General features: G+C 41.6%; 3 protein-coding genes across 6 annotated transcripts; 1 reads left to right on the forward strand and 2 right to left on the reverse strand.

Moving 5' to 3' along the window:
• The first annotated feature begins 176 nt into the window (after positions 1-176).
• LOC106751895 (probable multidrug resistance-associated protein lethal(2)03659) lies at positions 177-17,884 on the forward strand. Of its 3 annotated transcripts, XM_014633148.1 has the most exons (14): positions 177-424; positions 12,111-12,267; positions 12,513-12,761; positions 12,869-13,124; positions 13,235-13,409; positions 13,540-13,696; positions 13,818-14,020; positions 14,190-14,830; positions 14,961-15,394; positions 15,473-15,637; positions 15,697-15,911; positions 15,976-17,054; positions 17,113-17,220; positions 17,481-17,884. In XM_014633148.1, the coding sequence occupies exons 2-14, from the start codon at positions 12,191-12,193 to the stop codon at positions 17,514-17,516; spliced, it is 3,795 nt and encodes a 1,264-aa protein (XP_014488634.1). In that variant the 5' UTR covers positions 177-424; positions 12,111-12,190; the 3' UTR covers positions 17,517-17,884. The 3 variants fall into 3 exon arrangements, with proteins under 3 accessions (XP_014488634.1, XP_014488633.1, XP_014488635.1); XM_014633147.1 differs by having other exon boundaries at positions 14,961-15,637; XM_014633149.1 differs by lacking the exons at positions 177-424; positions 12,111-12,267 and having other exon boundaries at positions 12,678-12,761; positions 12,849-13,124; positions 14,961-15,637.
• On the reverse strand, positions 2,282-5,134 carry LOC106751897 (odorant receptor 4-like). 2 transcript variants are annotated; one of them, XM_014633152.1, is made up of 5 exons: positions 4,760-5,134; positions 4,564-4,663; positions 3,867-3,977; positions 3,636-3,791; positions 2,282-3,425 (listed from the first exon to the last, which is right to left on the reverse strand). In XM_014633152.1, exons 1-5 carry the CDS (start codon positions 5,047-5,049, stop codon positions 3,375-3,377), a joined length of 708 nt encoding a protein of 235 aa, XP_014488638.1. In that variant the 5' UTR covers positions 5,050-5,134; the 3' UTR covers positions 2,282-3,374. The 2 variants fall into 2 exon arrangements, with proteins under 2 accessions (XP_014488638.1, XP_014488637.1); XM_014633151.1 differs by lacking the exon at positions 2,282-3,425 and having other exon boundaries at positions 3,448-3,791.
• On the reverse strand, positions 6,923-10,895 carry LOC106751834. Its single transcript, XM_014633026.1, has 6 exons — positions 10,858-10,895; positions 10,361-10,445; positions 9,682-10,213; positions 8,890-9,172; positions 8,133-8,232; positions 6,923-7,399 (listed from the first exon to the last, which is right to left on the reverse strand). The coding sequence occupies exons 1-6, from the start codon at positions 10,893-10,895 to the stop codon at positions 7,253-7,255; spliced, it is 1,185 nt and encodes a 394-aa protein (XP_014488512.1). The 3' UTR covers positions 6,923-7,252.
• Positions 17,885-18,013: the final 129 nt, after the last annotated feature.

An 18,013-nucleotide genomic window follows, 5' to 3' on the forward strand; every position in this document is an offset into this window, starting at 1 on the left:
GCATCACTGATGCTCAGTAATATTTGACAATGAAATTTTACAACGTCAGATTGGCAAAACTTTAATCACCGGAATAAATCGATTACGTCGGGGAAATGATCGATCCTTAAGGAAAAAAAAGGAGAAACATAACAATGCGATAGATCGGCCGAGCGTCATGACTCGTAGCAGTCTGTGCCAGTCGGGCGCGTCGGCATGTAATCGCGGTATACCGATGCTTTTATATAAATGGCGACCTTTACGCGGCTTTAATTATGATTCATTGTGTGGATCGTAAGATCGGGGACCGGTCTCATTCTCTGCGAAAGTCCTCGGTGGTGCGCGTTGTTTTACCTCGGCGCGAATGCCGACGTGTTGCGCTTTATTCCCGAGTGCGTTCAAGGAAAGTCGTACCACCTGATCGGTGCCGGATTTCACACGCACGGTAAGTACGGCCGATATATAAGTCGACGTTAATTCTATCGCAAATCATTTTTGATCACCGCACTAAGTTATCATTTGTGAGGCTTCGAATTTGTCGCGACGCTGCGCCGACATTGTGCGATTCTTCCGACGTGCGTGGAAAATTTCCTATACAGGTGAGAGAACATGTTTCGCGTGTTCTCTCCCCTCCTTTCGTGGAGATCGACGTCGGGCAATCTGATGTTAACCTCTTCAAGTAAAATCGTGCATTCTACACTGAAAAAAGGTTCTGATAACAAGATTTGCATTTAAAGAGAATTTTTCCAACACATTCCACTAGGTTGTAAAAGATGGCACCGTGTAGAATAGACCAAGCACTCCTATTGGAAGCCGGCGGCATTAGTAAGAGGGGACAATAGTGGTGCTTTCCTTGTCTAATTGACAAGGAAGGAGATAAGGAAAAAGGAGAGCATGGTTACATGTATTACGAACTAATAACTACGAGTGCACACACTAGTGTATTTAAGTGCCTTCTCACACAATCAAATACACATTATTCCTCTCTTCCCTTTAACATGTCCATTTTTGTTTCACCCCTCGATTATCTTACAAAAGGACGAGTTGTTCCTTTCAAACAATAACGAGTTACTAAATTTGAAAGAAACTTGTCGATAATAACTCGAGAGCGGCAAATAGGAAGGTCGTTAATGTAATTAGTTCCGGCGCGTCCAATTTGATTGCTATTTTAATCAAAGACACATTCGCGATTACCATGAATATGTACGTAACAATATATCTTTCCATCTATGTATGTTATCTCCGGCTTGATGTGTCGGAATCAAGTGCGTGAAAGTGACTCAACGCTTCCGAGTATTATAATCGGTGTCAAGTAATAAGTCTGGACAACAAACACCATCGGCAGCTTGACGAAGAACTTTGATCTGGCGTTGTACGAATCTCTTCGGACGTTCTACAACTCCTCGTTCTATGTCCAAAGTCCTTTATGGCTATGATCTCACCAATTTGATCGATTTGATTGATATCTGCGAGAACGCCACATTAAATTCACGTGCTCGAGATTGCCGATGAAGAGAAACGTGTATTCCAATACGATAAGGAGGGAGGTCGACCGAGAAAATCGTTGCAGCGAAGAGACCCAGCGTCGACATCAGTTTGTTCCGCGACAGCGCCTTCCGATCCTGACGATGACTTTCTCGTCCGTATTTTCATCCAATCATTTCGACAGTAACACCGAGTTATGACTTTTATATTCAAGTCGCAACTTTTCTCTTTGGCTCCTATTACCGCGAATGTTGAAAGAGCGGAGCATGCCGAATAAGAAAAAATCTTGACTTTGTGTTACTTATTTGATTCAATGTAAGATGCTCCCTAAATACCTTCAGTAAAATTCCGCTCGTAAAATACAGCCACGTCACTCGAGAAAGCAAAAGATTTTTCAATCATATAAAATGAATTCCTCTGAATGAATATTTCTATCGGAGAAAAGAAATCTGACGTATTACTTCGTCACGAATGTGCAAATCGACTTGACAGTTTGAGTGAAGCAGTCACTCTTTGCGACCTTGAATCATGCACTTCAAGTGAATTCTCACTTCTTCCGAGTGTGATTTTACAGCAAAAAGTTCAGAGAGTATACGGAGAAAAGAATTAGTATCAATTCACATATGAACAAAAATATATATAATAAGGTTAAAATTGCTTACCTAAAGAAATTCTATATAGTTCCGCTAAAAAACATTCCTGTTATTTACGAGCAATTTTCACAAATGAAAGGAAAAAATTTAGGATAGAAATAATGACGAAGTCAGGAATTGTATCAGAGTAAAATACGTATCGTTGTTTCTAATATTTCTTTCTCTTAATTCATAAAAATTGCTCTTGAATAATAGCAATATTATATTTCTATTGTGGAATCATATAGAACTTATTTCTGTCTGCTTATCTTCCAATAAAATTATATATTTTTGTTTATACAAATAGGAATGTGAATTGATCTCTTCCTATGCACGGGTCGCGATAAAAATAACTTACGCTGCTGTTGTTCCCTCGAGGGCTCGCACGAAACTGCATTGAACGTACGAGGGGTGTAAATGTTCTTCGAGCTGTCTATAGAATTGGGAAAACTACGGCGATAATTGCGCTGAAAATTGACGTACGTACGAATCGCATATGAACGTGTTACTCGACACACCTGCGCTCGCAATTTCGCGGCGTCGTCCTCGTCGTCTACTCCGATTTGTCATCATTACACTACGAATCGCCGTTTCCAGGAATAATTTGGCCGCAAAAAATTCAGGCGCGCTTTATAAACTTTTATTGCGAAAAACACCGTGCAGTCACGACTCTGATTATAATCTCGGAATAATAATTATGTAATGGAACAAATTGTCGACCGATACCGCTCAGCCACGTGGTCAACTCCAATCTGAGCGGGCTTGTTCTACCTTGCGAGAAATTGTTCGCTCGATTGTACTGCCATTTTTATTTGTCCACCTTTTTCAAGAAAGGAGTTTGTTCCTATTAAGAATCAAGCGGAGACGCGATATCAGCGAACATCCGATAGAGATTCCTCTTGCTTCTCCGATTGGTTACAATCGTCGTGTGTGTATCCAAAGCGGTCGTCGCTCACTTTTTTTGCGACAACGAAAATAACTAGTTTGGACGACGATCTCTCCGTGTGCATCCTACGTTCTTCGATACGAACCTCCGTACGATCTCCCTGCTGGCTTCATCGTAAAGCATCCCGAACTGTGCTGGTATTTTGTGCCCTCGATAAAAGTGGCGTTTATGATTTGCGATATAGTGCATTCACCGAAACCAGAGTTCCGACTTATAGCCGCGAATTACGCCAATTAACATACGGATTTAGGGCGGTTTCTAAGTGTGTTTCTATTTGTAATATTCGCTCAATATCGTACATCCTTCAGAATCATGAATCCAGCAATCGTGCTTTACAACAGAGTGCGCAGCATCGACAAGTACGCCAGGGAGGTTTTGATAACCTGCGTCGATTCAGAGATAAAATTCCATTAATAAAGTTTGCTCGTGTCGGAGGAAGAAATCTTTTTGAAGAATGATCCAGTTGATGATCTTGTTTTTTTTTCTTTTTTTTTTACAGAAGGGGATTTTTAGGAGCTTTTTTTCAGAGGGGAAATCAGTGTCGTGCAATTTTTACCCGTAGAAATAACATACGAGGCCACTATTAAACTTACATCCGTAAAACCGTTCAAGGAGAATATGTAAAATCTTCCGGCCATTAGATAGAGCATAACCTGGCCACGAATCATACATATTAAGAGAGACTTCTTGCAGCTAAATGGCATGTCGTACCAGTTGCATTGGTAGTACGCATTCTGCACGCTTATGCACTAAAAGCAACCGATTGACGAGTGCTCGAAAGCGATAGAAAAGAACTTTACTATCATTGAGATATGATTCGTTACCTGTTGAGTCAGTTGTTCGCCGATCAAGCAGTATCCGAAGAGCATGACGAGCGCGATCGCGGCGAAAAATATAAAGGTGCAGCAGGTCGCTAGCTGCGAGATTTCCAAGTTCTGAAAAATATATTCTTTCCTCGAATGAAATTCCACTCGAAAAGTATAGTGCCAGCCGCGTGAGATCTTTTATTCGTATAAAGTGAATTCCTCATTCTAAAGGGATCCATTCCGCCGCACAAATTACACTCGCTGCACAGAATTCGAATAAAGTTAGTCGCCTACATTGTATAAAAGGATTTTTAATTCTGTACGGCCAATAACGAGCGTAATACTAAGAAATTTGCGGTAAAACAGGACTACTCTAGAATTCTTACACGCTCGCTACAGCGCTTAACTTGAGAATCGCTCATTATACTATGCCCTCTAGCATATTTTGCATTTATTTACACTTATGCGTGTATAAAACGCACGTATTAGATAAACAAGTTAAATATTTTGCATAATGTATGATCTCCGGTAAGGAATGAGTACGTTAATTCACTTTTCCGAATAGTAGTATTATTCACTCCCGATTTTATCTCGAGGAATTTATGGAGTAAAAATGTATTATAATAAATATCACGTCAATTCACGTAATTAGATTAAATCGAATTATTCTTTCTCGCAACGGTGATTTCGATGAAAGAAGTAAAAAATAACGTACCATCAAGACATAATACATCGAGATAGCCAGTATAACGCTATTGCCAAACAGCTCATCCATAAGAACCATGTTGAAGATTTCGTCCACGGATTTCGCCATCCTTCGGTGAGATAACATCGACGAAGAAAGAAAGAGGCCGCAAATGAAGAAAGTCAGTCGATAATATTGACGATATTATTATGCGTGATTGGCTCACCATATTATCTTGAGATGCATCCGGACGAAGCCGCGAATTCTGGCCGCCAACACATCTCGCGAGTACACTTGTACGTTTTTGATACGATGCGAAAGAATGGACAATTCGCCGCAGATATGAAACACTAAAATAACCAACACGCAAATCGCCGCCATGTGGCAGACGGAGCTGTAGAACATCGGGCATACATAGAGATACATGAGTACGTATGTGCGAGTATTGGTGATGTCGAAGAACGTGTGGATTCTGGCGGGTAAAACGAAGGTGCCGTTATCTGCAGAGAAAAGCATAATATCAAGCAGCCGGTATTATAAAACAGATAATTTTCATATTAATGTAATCTATACTAATATTTCAGCAAAATTGAACGAAGGGCAATGTAGATAGAAATGAATAAATAAAATCAATTTTTATCTGATCTTTTATTTCCGAAAGATCGTGCGGCTAGCAGAATGATCGTTGTTGCTTTGGAGGAGCAACGAATCGACCTCTCTCTTCCGAGGAAATGTGTACCTTCATCGTCGGTCGAAAAATTCATGAGCGGTCTAAAGTATAATAACGCCATTGTGATGAATATGCCGACGGTCGAGCCGAAGAGGAATATCTTGGATGTGTGATTGTAATTGTAGTAGATCCTCTCCTCCTCGGCATCCTCAAACTTCTGCTCCGCCATGTCCTTTCTCACCACGACGATGATGCGTTTCAGCGGATCGCTGCAACGGATTACCCACACCATCGTGAAGGTAATGGTGAACGCCACCGTCTCCACGAGATTCATCACCACCAGCTCGAGGTCGTCGAGAACTTCGCAGAGATTCGCAAACGCCATAATGAGGTACAGCGTATAATACGAGATGTAAATCGCGAAACGGACATACGTTCGCTCGAACGGCCATATCCCCCCGACGGAGAAGATCCGTTCTAAATGAACAAACAAATCTTCGATATGGCCGACATCGGTCTGCAATATGAAGTTCACGATAGAACCGGCTGGTATTTTTCTCTACTTTTATTACACTTACAGCACGACTCTTTCGAGACTTGGTCTCAGCACACATCCTCTTCACTTTTCCCTTCACAGCAACGCCGAGAATTGGGCTTACGAAAAAAATTCTTTATTTTTCGACGGTAGCTGAAACGACTATCCGCAGTAAAAGAAAATCATCGCGAATTTGTGTTATATATATAAATTTGTTGGCAGTGAATTTTTCTGAAAAATGTTATTGCAAAAACTCCCTAATAGTGGAAGCTAAGATTCGGATCGAGCGTACGTTTGCATCGCGTCTACGTTACTTCGGATTGCGCACAGTTAAATGTCCGAACACGTATAACATAGAGCCGGATAATATTGTGTAATATATTTGCCGAAACTGATATTAAGCCGTCATTAAGCGTCATTTTTCCTAGCGATTATCTTACTGTCTCGCGACGAATAGCAAAAGCACTTATCGTCGAAACATTTCCCTCTTCTTTGTTAAATCTGACGTTTCGTGGAAGAACTATCACGGTGGTGGACTAGAAGTTAATTTTTAACTTCGGATAGTCAGCCAACTTGTTCGAGAAATACTAGTAACGGCAGTCGATCGTCTTCATGTGTCGCACAGGACGCGACAATCGCATGCTGTTTCCTGTCAGTTACAAACTGCATTGACGTGGTTTTACCTTTACATCTGTCATTCGATCCGATACCGTTCGGTAGTAAAATATTTAATATTCAGTGAAATATTTAATCTAACGAGAAGCTGGAAATTATAAAAAGCTATATATAATAAAATATTTATTTTGTGAAAATCATCCTTTCATCGTACGAGCGACTGAAAGGAGAAGGTGAATATTAACACGGATATTTATTTGACACAGTAAGTTTATTCTAAATTATTAATATAATTAAGAATCTCATTTATACATTATTCGCTCCGTAGAGAAATTTCAACATCATTTCATCGAGACGATAAGCACATGCTTAAATTTTGGCTTCTCACATGAAATTGCGCAACATGGACAAGTATGCCATCGAAGTTTTCACTATCTGCAAACAGAATAAATTGCAATGTGGCGCACAGTTTAAGTACAGTTTATTAACTCACACTCGTGAATGTGCTCAGTGATAACATGCAGAATTTGCCAGCGGTCAACGCCAGCGGTTTCTCAGATCGGGTCATACAAATGCTGATCATCTTCGCGCACGGCGGTGGATTATTGTACCAATCAGTGTTGTAAAAGGTGTCGCGCAATCTGACACTCTGGGTGAAACAAGAAGATTAGTATGGTCGATGGAGCAGAAAGGTTGTGATGCTTTTTCTTTCGCAACGCATCCATTAGAAGTCTCGTTTCGTAATTCTCGGGAGATTTCTTATTGCATATCGAGTGCGCTTTGAGGCTTATCGAAGTTGCGACCTTCCTCCCATTAACAGTGTGCGTCGACATTAAACAAAGAGAGAGAGAGAGAGAGAGAGTCGATCGGGGAAAAAAGAAAAGAAAAAAATCAGTTGCCTATGTCGACTTATGTGGCATCGGCTCGATAATTACTTCGGTAATGAGGCACTCTCCTATGTAACAGTACGCAAGAATCGTACTGACCACGCAGCATGTGTACATCAAGAACGCCACGACGGTAGTGGTGTCGCCGTATTCCGAATTCTGAAATGCAATTTCATCTTGCTTGCAAGCCGTCGGTCGACGATATCAGAAAATTTTAGCCGTATAGAATTAAAATGAATTTTCAGGATTGTATAGATTGAAGACTTTTCCGCTCGTGTGAAAGTAAAACCGGTTAAACTAGGCAGAAAAATCATACACCATTTTACAAATTCCGCGATAATTAATGAGATATTAATTAATCAATCTGAGCGAGTGAGTAGACGTGAAGCGATAGGACGACCTCTGCAGGTATGCATAAAGAAAAAAAAAATGGCTTACTTCCTGGGATTTCCTCGCAATGTTGAGAATCAAATTTTGCATACAAATTTCTCACGAATGCTTGAGAGGTGCGTCGTCTCACTTGCCGGTCAAGTAGGTAAGAGCTTGGTACTACAACATATTCCAATTTAAGCGAAATTCATGACGGCAATACCAGACCCTCCTTCTGTTAGTTTAATCCATTCTAACTTCATATGAGCGGAAGAGTTTCAGATATCCTACATAACGTTATTCGAAGCCTTCGTGCTTTGGAAAATCGATTTGACTTTCGGATTAACGCCGTGTTTTTCTTTGGCTCCACATTGCTTGTCCACTCTGATGAAGTAAAAAAAACTGAAATGTTCACGAATCGTTGGAAAGAAATTTGTGAAGAGAGTGCGACCCTCCATCCAAAAGTCAAATACATCAGCATAACGTTATTTTTTTGCAAAGTATTTATTATCGTGGGACTCACCGTGAGCATGTGAAACATAGTTAAACAGAGCAAGAAGACGCTGCCCAGAGTTTGCTGAAGAAATATCATATTGAAATTGTTTTCCAAGATCTCTGCTAATCTGGAATGCTCTGAATTCTCAAGAAGATCCTCGAGTGTTTTACCGCAAATTTGTTAGTACTATGCTTCCTGGTTGCACAGAATTAAAAGTCCTTTCGCATGATACACCCGTTAACGTAAGCGAAGACGGCTGACTTTATACGAAAAACGGGAAAAAATTAATTATTTTTTTTCTTTTTCAAATAAAGTCAACCGTTCCCGCCTGCATTAATGTGTGCTTTTAATTCTGTGCAGCCGATAACGGGTATAGTGCTAAGAAATTTGCGGCAAAACAGCAGCAGGATCTTCGTAAGATTATATATTATCCCCGATTGTGTTTTAAACTACGCGATCCTACAAGGGCCTTCCTACTATGTCGCACGCGTTGCCACGAAGGTTATTACGATTAAACGTCTGTTTGTCTGAGATAAGGGCATTTCGCCCTCCCTATCCTTATCGCTCGTTCATACGAGATCCATCCTTTTCAGCTGCACTTTCCGCATTTTCGATGTACTCGCAGGAAATCAATCTTTTCCTTTTTAACACGTAAAATGTGAAAATTCTCCAGCTTGAAAGAGGAAAAGATTCACGGCCGATCCCCTAATTTTTAACTAGGTGACGAACGAACGTAGCTACAATCGATCAAATCTCTCGTAAAATGACGATACATAAAACTCACGTTATTAGCTGATGATGCCTGAATACGACGGCATTGATATGGCGATTATAATTCACGTGGTCCTTCAACAAATCTTCGATTTTGCACGATAGAACGGCGAGTTGGCCGCAAATGTGGAGGGCCATGCTGAGTACAAAGGAGTCCGGTGCCGAATAGCCGCATACTATTAGTGGCAGGGCAATTGTCTGATAGACGCACATGCACAAGTAGGTGGTCATGTCCTGGATCTCGAAGAAAGGATACGTCTGGTACGGTAATTCGTACGAAGCGTTACCGGACGATACTGCACGAAGTAAAGCCTTCATCGCCGTTTGTCTTACATCGCGCAAACGTTCATTTTCTGAACGTGATATTAATTTTGCGTTAAATCAAATTCTCGTACGAATGACGCGATCGATCACGCAGAGTTGGGTAAGCTGATTTGTTACTCATGAAAAAAAGGAAAAAAAAATAACCTTCTCGATGAAAACATCCAACGGTCGATTCCATAAAGGATGTTCTCATGGAGTTTACAGCTACACATAGTAGAAATGCATACACTGCATTCAAGTAAATACTAGTTGTTTCAAGTATTTCATAAGTTTATATACATCGACAATTATATGAAAATTCTGAGGTAAGTTTAATCTCAAGAATATTTAAAGCAAAAACTTGGGTCTCTCTGTGAAATTTGTTCTCGATAAAGATATTAAGCGCCTTAATCTCATTGCGTTCACGTCAGAATACACAGAAACTCGGTGATAGCGCAGAAATAATCACTGTGAAACGTACGATATTCGTCGTACTACTCACTCGCACTCCAGTGTTCGACAAACGCCCGAATATAAAACATCGTAGCGGCGCTCCCAGCCAAGCCCAGCGACGCCTTGATAAATAATAGCGCAAACTCGTTGTACCGCAAATACAACGTTTTCTCCCGCGCGTTGCTGTAACTCTTGACTGAGAAATCGGGCTGAATGACATTGAGAAAGTCGATCATTATCCCGCGGCTTCGCTCGCACATATACATCTTGCCCACTATCATCATGAACAGTAAGCTCTCTGTCAAATTCGCGACGATATAATCCGGTTGGGTGAAATGCTTGATCAGATGGGCCGCCGCCATGGTGCAGTGAATCGTCGTGTAAACAATGAAGAACACGAACAGCGGCCGATTCACTTTGGTGGGCCATATGCCCAAAGGCGACAAGAACCGTCTGTTTAACGATATTACCTTGAACGCTCGAGCGAGTTCCGTTGTCTGAAGCAAAAGTCGTCGTAAAATGAGCGAGAGAGATAGAATCTGTTGTAAATTTTGCCGAAGTGAGTGCGATAACGGCAGAAACTTTTATTGCTTTAATATTCATTCGAGATACATTGAGTGAATTTTCAGCCCCCTTCAAAAGTAGATTTTATATAGTATACCCGCTAGAAATTTGGTCGGCAGAATTATAACAGGATCTGGTAGCGAACTACGGTTTTTAGCAAATACCGTGCAAAATCTGTTTCTGCAGGCTTGCAACATTCGTTCAATCAATATAACGGAATTTTGGGCCAACAAATTGTACCACCAAGCTCTGAGAATAATGCGAACCCAGATGGTTATGGATTTGCCACGAATCTGCTGCTAATCTCGCGGCATACTGCTAACATTTTCGATTTCTTTCACGTTTTCCAACTACAATAAGCCCAAAAATGCCAAGCATAATTAAAGGAAAAAAATTCGCATACTTGCATGACTCGCGTGCGTCTTCGACGCGTGTATACAGCGGACTAGCCGCAAAAGTCGCGCGGCCGCTCCGAAGTAAACTTCCCATCGAACGGAAGAGAATCGTTGATCACATGTGAAAACGAACGTATCAATTTTCCTGCAAGATTAATAAACCGGTCGTTTCGGAATGCAACGTAATTGTGAGCCAGCATTCGTCCGAAATATCGTGGATACACCATAATTACAGCTTTCCTCTAACGTTCTCTCGTTTCGCTTACTGCAGGATCTCGTTGTTCTCGTAATGCGACGATATCATTTTAGTCAGACTTGTCGTAACTACACATCATGTTCGCCAGATGTTATTTTCTCAAAAAGAAGAGAAAGAGAGACGGAAAGAATATTCCCGCCGCAGAGAACGACTCTTGGGAAATATGATAGTAGGCGCGCAACCATTGTTAACACGTTCATTGCCAAGCTGAGAATTGGAATTTCGTATTTTTTTTTATTTCTTTATTTAGTTTTTATTGTGCTCAAAATAAGTTTAATATATTATTGATATGCTTTTATTATTACGTACATAGGATTTATGTACTCTAAATATCTATTACGCGATATGGCGTGATTGGCCGTTTGGTGAGAATTCGTATTACGCGATATCGCGTGATTGGCAATTAATGTGTTAATATTGTTATAAATTAATATTTTTGTCGTCATGTAAACTCAAATGAGACGATTACACCCACGCAATATTTCTAAAATATTAAAAAAAAATGTAGATATTGAATATTCTTCTCTCTGCGTTTTCACGCGCAATTTTTTTTGGCATGTAATGAACAAGATAGTTTCGTCAGCGTCTAAACTCAGCCTAACGAACTAATAATAAGTGTTGAGTATGAGTCAACTCTTTTTCTCAAGTAGAGAGAGTTAATTATCGATATAGCGAAATGAATAATCGCAACGAACGAGTGATTTAAAAATAATCGTTCAATAAATTCGGCTGAATGAAGCACTCCGTAACATCGGATCCTATTAATCGCTCATTAAGAGCTTTGTTCCGCGGAAGTATCAACTTCGCGGTCGATATCGGATAAAACTTTCAAAAAAACAACAGCGATATTGAAAGGCGCGCTATCAAAAGATTTATAATCGCTGAAGCGTCCAACTAATTACTCGGGCTTCGCGTCTGATTGTGTTGCCGCACATTGGGTAACAGACGAACGATAAGAATGTTATAACAGTAGCGCGTGCAATAGAGTAACGTGCAGTTGTGGGCGAACGTGTCGGACAGATAGTAGGAACTATCCGATCACTTACATAACCGATTCGGTGAGTCTTTTTTCCAATATTTTTATTTCACCACGTTTACGTTAAATTACCATAAATTTTATCCTAAAGTTAAAAGGAAATGTCAAATTGCTATGAAGGAGGGAAATCGAAATTTGTCAAGGAATTTCCAGTTTAAAACAGGAGTTTTACATCAAAGATATATGCTTTAATCGGGAGCGTCAATAATTATAAAATATTTTTGCAGATATGAATATATATTAAATGTGCACACTTATGATGGAAAATAATTAAAAACAAAAGAGAAGCCTATTAAAAAGCATCATCATGATAAAAGACGGTCAGAAAGAATATCCGAAAAATCCACGACAAAGTGCAAATGTAGTTTCTCTCCTCACCTTTTGGTAAGAAAATTTCACTTTGGAACGATGGAAACTTTAGCAAATGTAACGTTTAATGTGTGTGATTCAATATTATGCAATATATATATATATATATATATATATATATATATATATATATACCATTTACGAACGTGTGTGACAATGATGTCATTGAGTTTATTTAATTTTATAATATAATTCAATTTATGTATCGATATTTAGTAAAAATACTAATTTCAGTTAAGTCAATATAATTAAACACGCAGGTGGACCCGAAAGATCTTTCGAGTTGGCTACAAGAAAGAGTTGGAAGAGACCGATCTTTATGCCACCCTTACGCAGGATGAGGCTAGCCGCTTGGGAGAACTCGTAGGTAAAGCTTGGGAAGCAGAAGTGAAATCGTGCGCGAAGAAGAAGAGAGATGGCCCGAAATTAATGAGAGTATTGGCGCGCTGCTTTGGCAAACAGCTTCTGCTGATCGCGCTGGCAGAAGCGTTTATGGAATTATTCTCCAGGTAGATGAGAAGAAATCGAGCGATTTTGTCATTGGCAGTTTGTTCCGTTGACAGTGCGATTCGTGAAACTCAACGAAGTAACATCAGTTCCTTCGATTTCACTATAGGATGTGTCAACCGTTGTTACTCGCTACTTTGCTACGATATTTCGAGAAGAACAAAGAAGAGTGGAACGACGAAGTTTATTACTGCGGAGCCGGTATAATTGTACTGTCTATCGTCGACGCTTTCATCACACATTACACTGTACATTGCAGCCTGCATATAGGATTAAAAGTCAAAATCGCTTGTACCTCATTAGTTTACCGAAAAATATTAAGACTCTCCAATTCCGTGCTGGATAATGAAACGTCCGTCGGACAGGTAAATCGACACCTTTATATTACACACCATAATACTTTTCATCACACCTATAAACATAAACAGGACCGATAAGAATGAAAACGTTGAAAAAACAAGCGGGTCACTTTCAGATGGTGAATTTCCTGAGTAGCGATATCAGTAGGATGGAAATGTCTCTGATAGATCCGCCGTATATTTTTATCTCTCCCATCCAAATGGCAATGATTATATATTTCATATTTCCCGTGGTTGGATGGGCGGGAGTGATGGGAATGGGAGTACTTTTGGTATTTATTCCTTTTCAAGGTGAGTTACGTCGGGAAAGGAGCGTGTTCTCTTGGAAGCAACCGGCGTGTAAGGGTGGAAACAATGAGATTCAATGTTTGACATGAGCAAATGTCTGGAATAGGCTACTGAATCGAATGTAATTTTCCAGTGTTCTTAGCGAAAAAGATTGCACCTTTGACGATTAAAACGGCAGAGAGGTCGGACAGTAGGCTCAGGCTGATGAATCAAGTAATCGCTGGGTTGCAAGTGATAAAAATGTACGTTTGGGAAGTTCCCTTTGCCAATCTCGTGGAAAAGGCGAGAAAGTAAGTGTTGAATTGCGACAAACGTTGCAAACACAGTTCACAAGCTGTCTCTTGTTATCACAAAGCGAAAATTATATTCCGTGTTATCAGTAGGAAAAGATTCCAACTTGATTATTTCCAGACGCGAAATGAAGGTAGTAAAGATGTTCTCCATTCTGAAACAGTTAGCTCTCACTCTTGACTGTTATGTACCAAGACTCTGCCTCTTCGTCACGATATTGTCATATGTTCTGTTCGGGAACTTTATCACTGCCGAGAAAGTGTATCTGGTAACGGCGTATTTCAACGTCCTACGAAACTCAATGATCTTTGGATTTGCAATGGGTAAGACAAAAATGGCCTTCTTTGTTGATTCCTTCGGTCAGATATGACATTTCATCTGATTGAGAGTCCTTCTCAAGTCCATCTTTACATGATCACAATCAAATGGGCTCGGTCCGATGTACTTATCGAATTATTTTGTCCCGATTTGCAACAATTATAATATTCGTAGGTCTCCATCAGCTGGTACAGATGATCGTGTGCTGTCGTCGTTTGCAAAACTTCATGACGCACGACGAGATGGTGAAAACGGCGGGCGAGCCATACCAAAAAGCCGAAAGTCCATTCGCGCTCCGTATGAGCAATGTCAATGCCAAGTGGCAGGGCGACGCCAAAGAGGACACGTTGCGCAATGTGAGCTTAACCGTTCCTCCGGCGAGCCTCGTGGTCATTGTCGGCACGGTGGGTTCGGGCAAGAGCAGCCTTTTGCACGCGATATTACGAGAACTGCCACTGGCGAGTGGTAGTATCGAGAGTCACGGCAGGGTAAACTACGTCAGCCAACAGCCGTGGATCTTCTCTTCCTCCGTCAGGCAGAACATCCTGTTCGGTCAGGCGATGGATAAGTGGCGTTACGACCGGGTGATCAAGATTTGCCAGATGGAATCGGATATAAGCTCGTTCAGCCATAGCGACCGCACTATCGTGGGCGAGAGAGGGATAAACCTTAGCGGCGGTCAACGCGCCAGGATCAACTTGGCCCGGGCGATCTACAAGGACGCTGATATCTACTTGCTGGACGATCCACTCTCTGCCGTGGATGCCCATGTCAGCAGACGTATCGTCGATGAGTGCATCTGCGGCTACCTGAAGGTGAAATTTCTTCGGATGGTCGAAATCCGTTCGAATGACTTTTCTCTCGCAGAGATAACCGATCAATTTATTATATATGAAGGAATCGCAGAAATTGATGTTTTTAATGAAAACACTCGATCTGCTGCAGGGGAAAACGAGGATCCTGGTGACGCATCAGTTGCAATATCTACCGATGGCCGATCAGATCATCGTGATGAATAACGGCGGTATCGAGCAGATGGGCACTTTCAGCGAACTGCAAGCCATGGGCCTCGATTTCATGGAGCTACTGAAGACGGTAGACGCGGAGGAGATTCAGACGAGGAAAACCGAGGTGGCGCAGAATTTGACGCGCGAGAAGAGCGTCGTCGGGAGCGACGACGCGGTCAATTCATCGGACGAAACGCGCGAAGCGATGGCGAAAGGTCGCATATCTGGCAAAGTGTTCTTCGCTTACTTCAAAGCGAGCAAGCGGCCCTTCATGATCACGTTGATGATGCTGATCTTCCTGCTGAATCAGATCATATCCGGCGGTAGCGATTACTTCGTCGCGTTCTGGGTGAACGTAGAATCAAACTCGTGGTATGAGACCGACAATCGTACGATGGAGTTTCTCTGGCAGGGTCCGTTGTCGCGTGACGCCATACTCTACGCTTACAGCGCGATGATCGCGACCATGGTACTGCTGTGGCAATTCCAAACATTCGTGTATTTCGGCGTGTGCATGTGGTCCTCGGTGAATCTGCATGCCGATATGTTTCGCAGTATACTGCGAGCCACCATGTACTTTTACAACACTAACCCGGCTGGCCGCATATTAAACAGGTGAGATCGAGCAGCTGATATCAATACGAGGCAAATAATAATAATATGTTAATCATTAGGTTTGCCAGGGACGTCAATATCGTCGACCTGATGCTGTCAATGTGCATATTCGACATCATAGTGATCGGACTCACATTAATCTCCGTAGTGGTGATGGTCATAGCGATCACTCCATGGCTGGCTATACCCACTGTGATTTGCATCTGCATTTTCATCTATCTCCGAGCGATATATATTCGTACCAGTCGTGCTGTTAAACGCTTGGAAGGGATAAGTGAGTGGTCAACAATATTATTATACAATTCCCGAGCGGAAAAATACATCATTATTGTTCGCAGCACGCTCGCCGATTTTCGATCATCTCGGAGCGTCTCTGCAAGGCTTGACCACGATCAGAGCGTTCAACGCCGAGAAGATGCTAGTGGCGGATTTGTCCAGACATCAAGACCTCAACTCATCCGCCTGCTTCCTCTTCATGTCCACTTCTCGAGCCTTCGGCTTTTATATCGATATAATTTGCCAGCTTTACATCGGCGTGGTGATCATAGCCTTCACCGCGTTCGATAGCTTAGCCGTGGTGGGCAACATCGGCCTGATCCTCACACAAATCATGTCACTGACGAACACGTTGCAATGGGGAATCCGACAAACGGCCGAGCTGGAGAGCCAGCTGACCTCGATCGAGAGGATTCTCGAGTACAGCCACTTGGAGGAGGAGCCGATGATAGACAGCACGCCGGAGACCAAGCCGCCGGACGACTGGCCGACGAAAGGCTTCGTGGAGTTCAAAGACGTAAGGCTCAAGTACAGCCGTGAGGGCAATTACGTCCTGCGGAATGTCACTTTCGCCGTGTCGGCCAAGGAGAAGATCGGTATCGTCGGCAGAACCGGTGCGGGCAAGTCCTCCTTGATCAACGCTCTCTTCCGTTTGGCCTGTGTCGAAGGAGAGATCCTCATAGACAGTATCTCGACCGGCGCGATCGCCCTGCACGACTTCCGCTCGAAGATCAGTATCATTCCCCAGGAACCGTTCCTCTTCACCGGCAGTCTGCGACGTAACCTCGATCCCTTCGACCGGTATTCCGACGCGATCCTGTGGCAGGCGCTCGAGGACGTCGAGCTGAAGGACACGATCTCCGACTTGGCCGCCGGCCTGGACACCAAAGTCTCCGACGAGGGTTCGAACTTCAGCGTCGGCCAGAGGCAGCTGTTGTGCCTCGCGCGCGCAATTATCAAGAACAATCGGATCATGGTACTCGACGAGGCGACCGCCAATATCGATCCCTACACGGATTCTCTTATACAAAAGACAGTTAGGACGAAATTTCTCAACTGTACGGTGTTCACCATAGCTCATCGATTGAACACCGTCATGGACAGCGATAGAATATTCCTGATGGACGCTGGATGTCTCGTGGTGAGTTACTATGTCGGATCCCTTCGGAAGAAGAATTGACGGAACGAATTGATTTCAGGAATTCGGTCAACCGCACGTTCTCTTACAACGGAAAGGACGTTTTTACAATATGGTACAACAGACTGGTACTGCAATGGCCGAAAATCTTATGGATATAGCTGCCAAAGTAAGCATTGAATCCAGCGTTTAGCTTGAAGCTTCACTCTTAACGAACTGATATTAAATCATTTTTTTTTTTTCAAACATATATACAGGAAACAATTTTTTTTTTTTTAATATCGCTTGTTGTTTAATATCCAGCATGTTGATTTGGACTTATTGCATATACTTTGCTGAAGGATATTCTAAGAATATATATTTTTAATTACTACGTAATCCTTATATATAAATAGTGCTGTATTGAGAAATTGTTTTAATCTTTTACAGAGTTTCTACGAGAAGGATAAACAACGACCCAAATAATAATAGCTTTTTATTAGGTGCCAAATTACTTCGCCCCATCCTGAGCTTATTGTGTAATTTCTCATGTACTGCGTATGTGACTTACACTTTGTGGTAGTGAAAGTTATTTTTATAAATTTTATTTCTATTTTATATCCATTTTATATGGAAAATATCTTCAATCTACTAGAAAATAATGATAAATATGTTATATAAAAATATACGCTCGTCTTGAAAATTTTACAAGTGTAAAAATGAATATTTCGTCAGTCCCATGTAGCATAAATGCTCAAAAGACATCCTAGAGACGAAACATCTCTGGAAGAATGTTTGTAAGATTTCCTCAGAAGATTTATGCTATAAGTATTCACAAACTCACAAAACAACAAAACAAACTCACAAACAGTATTTGATGAAGAGATGTAAAATGAACATTCGCATTGTTCGGTTGAAGACAATTCTTTTATTTTCAGAACAGAGACCGAGATATTTTTGTAATGATCAATGAGAATCTCTTT

The sequence above is a fragment of the Dinoponera quadriceps genome, unplaced genomic scaffold (assembly GCF_001313825.1).
Source record: "Dinoponera quadriceps isolate SergipeBrazil2010 unplaced genomic scaffold, ASM131382v1 scaffold316, whole genome shotgun sequence".
NCBI lineage: Eukaryota > Metazoa > Arthropoda > Insecta > Hymenoptera > Formicidae > Dinoponera > Dinoponera quadriceps.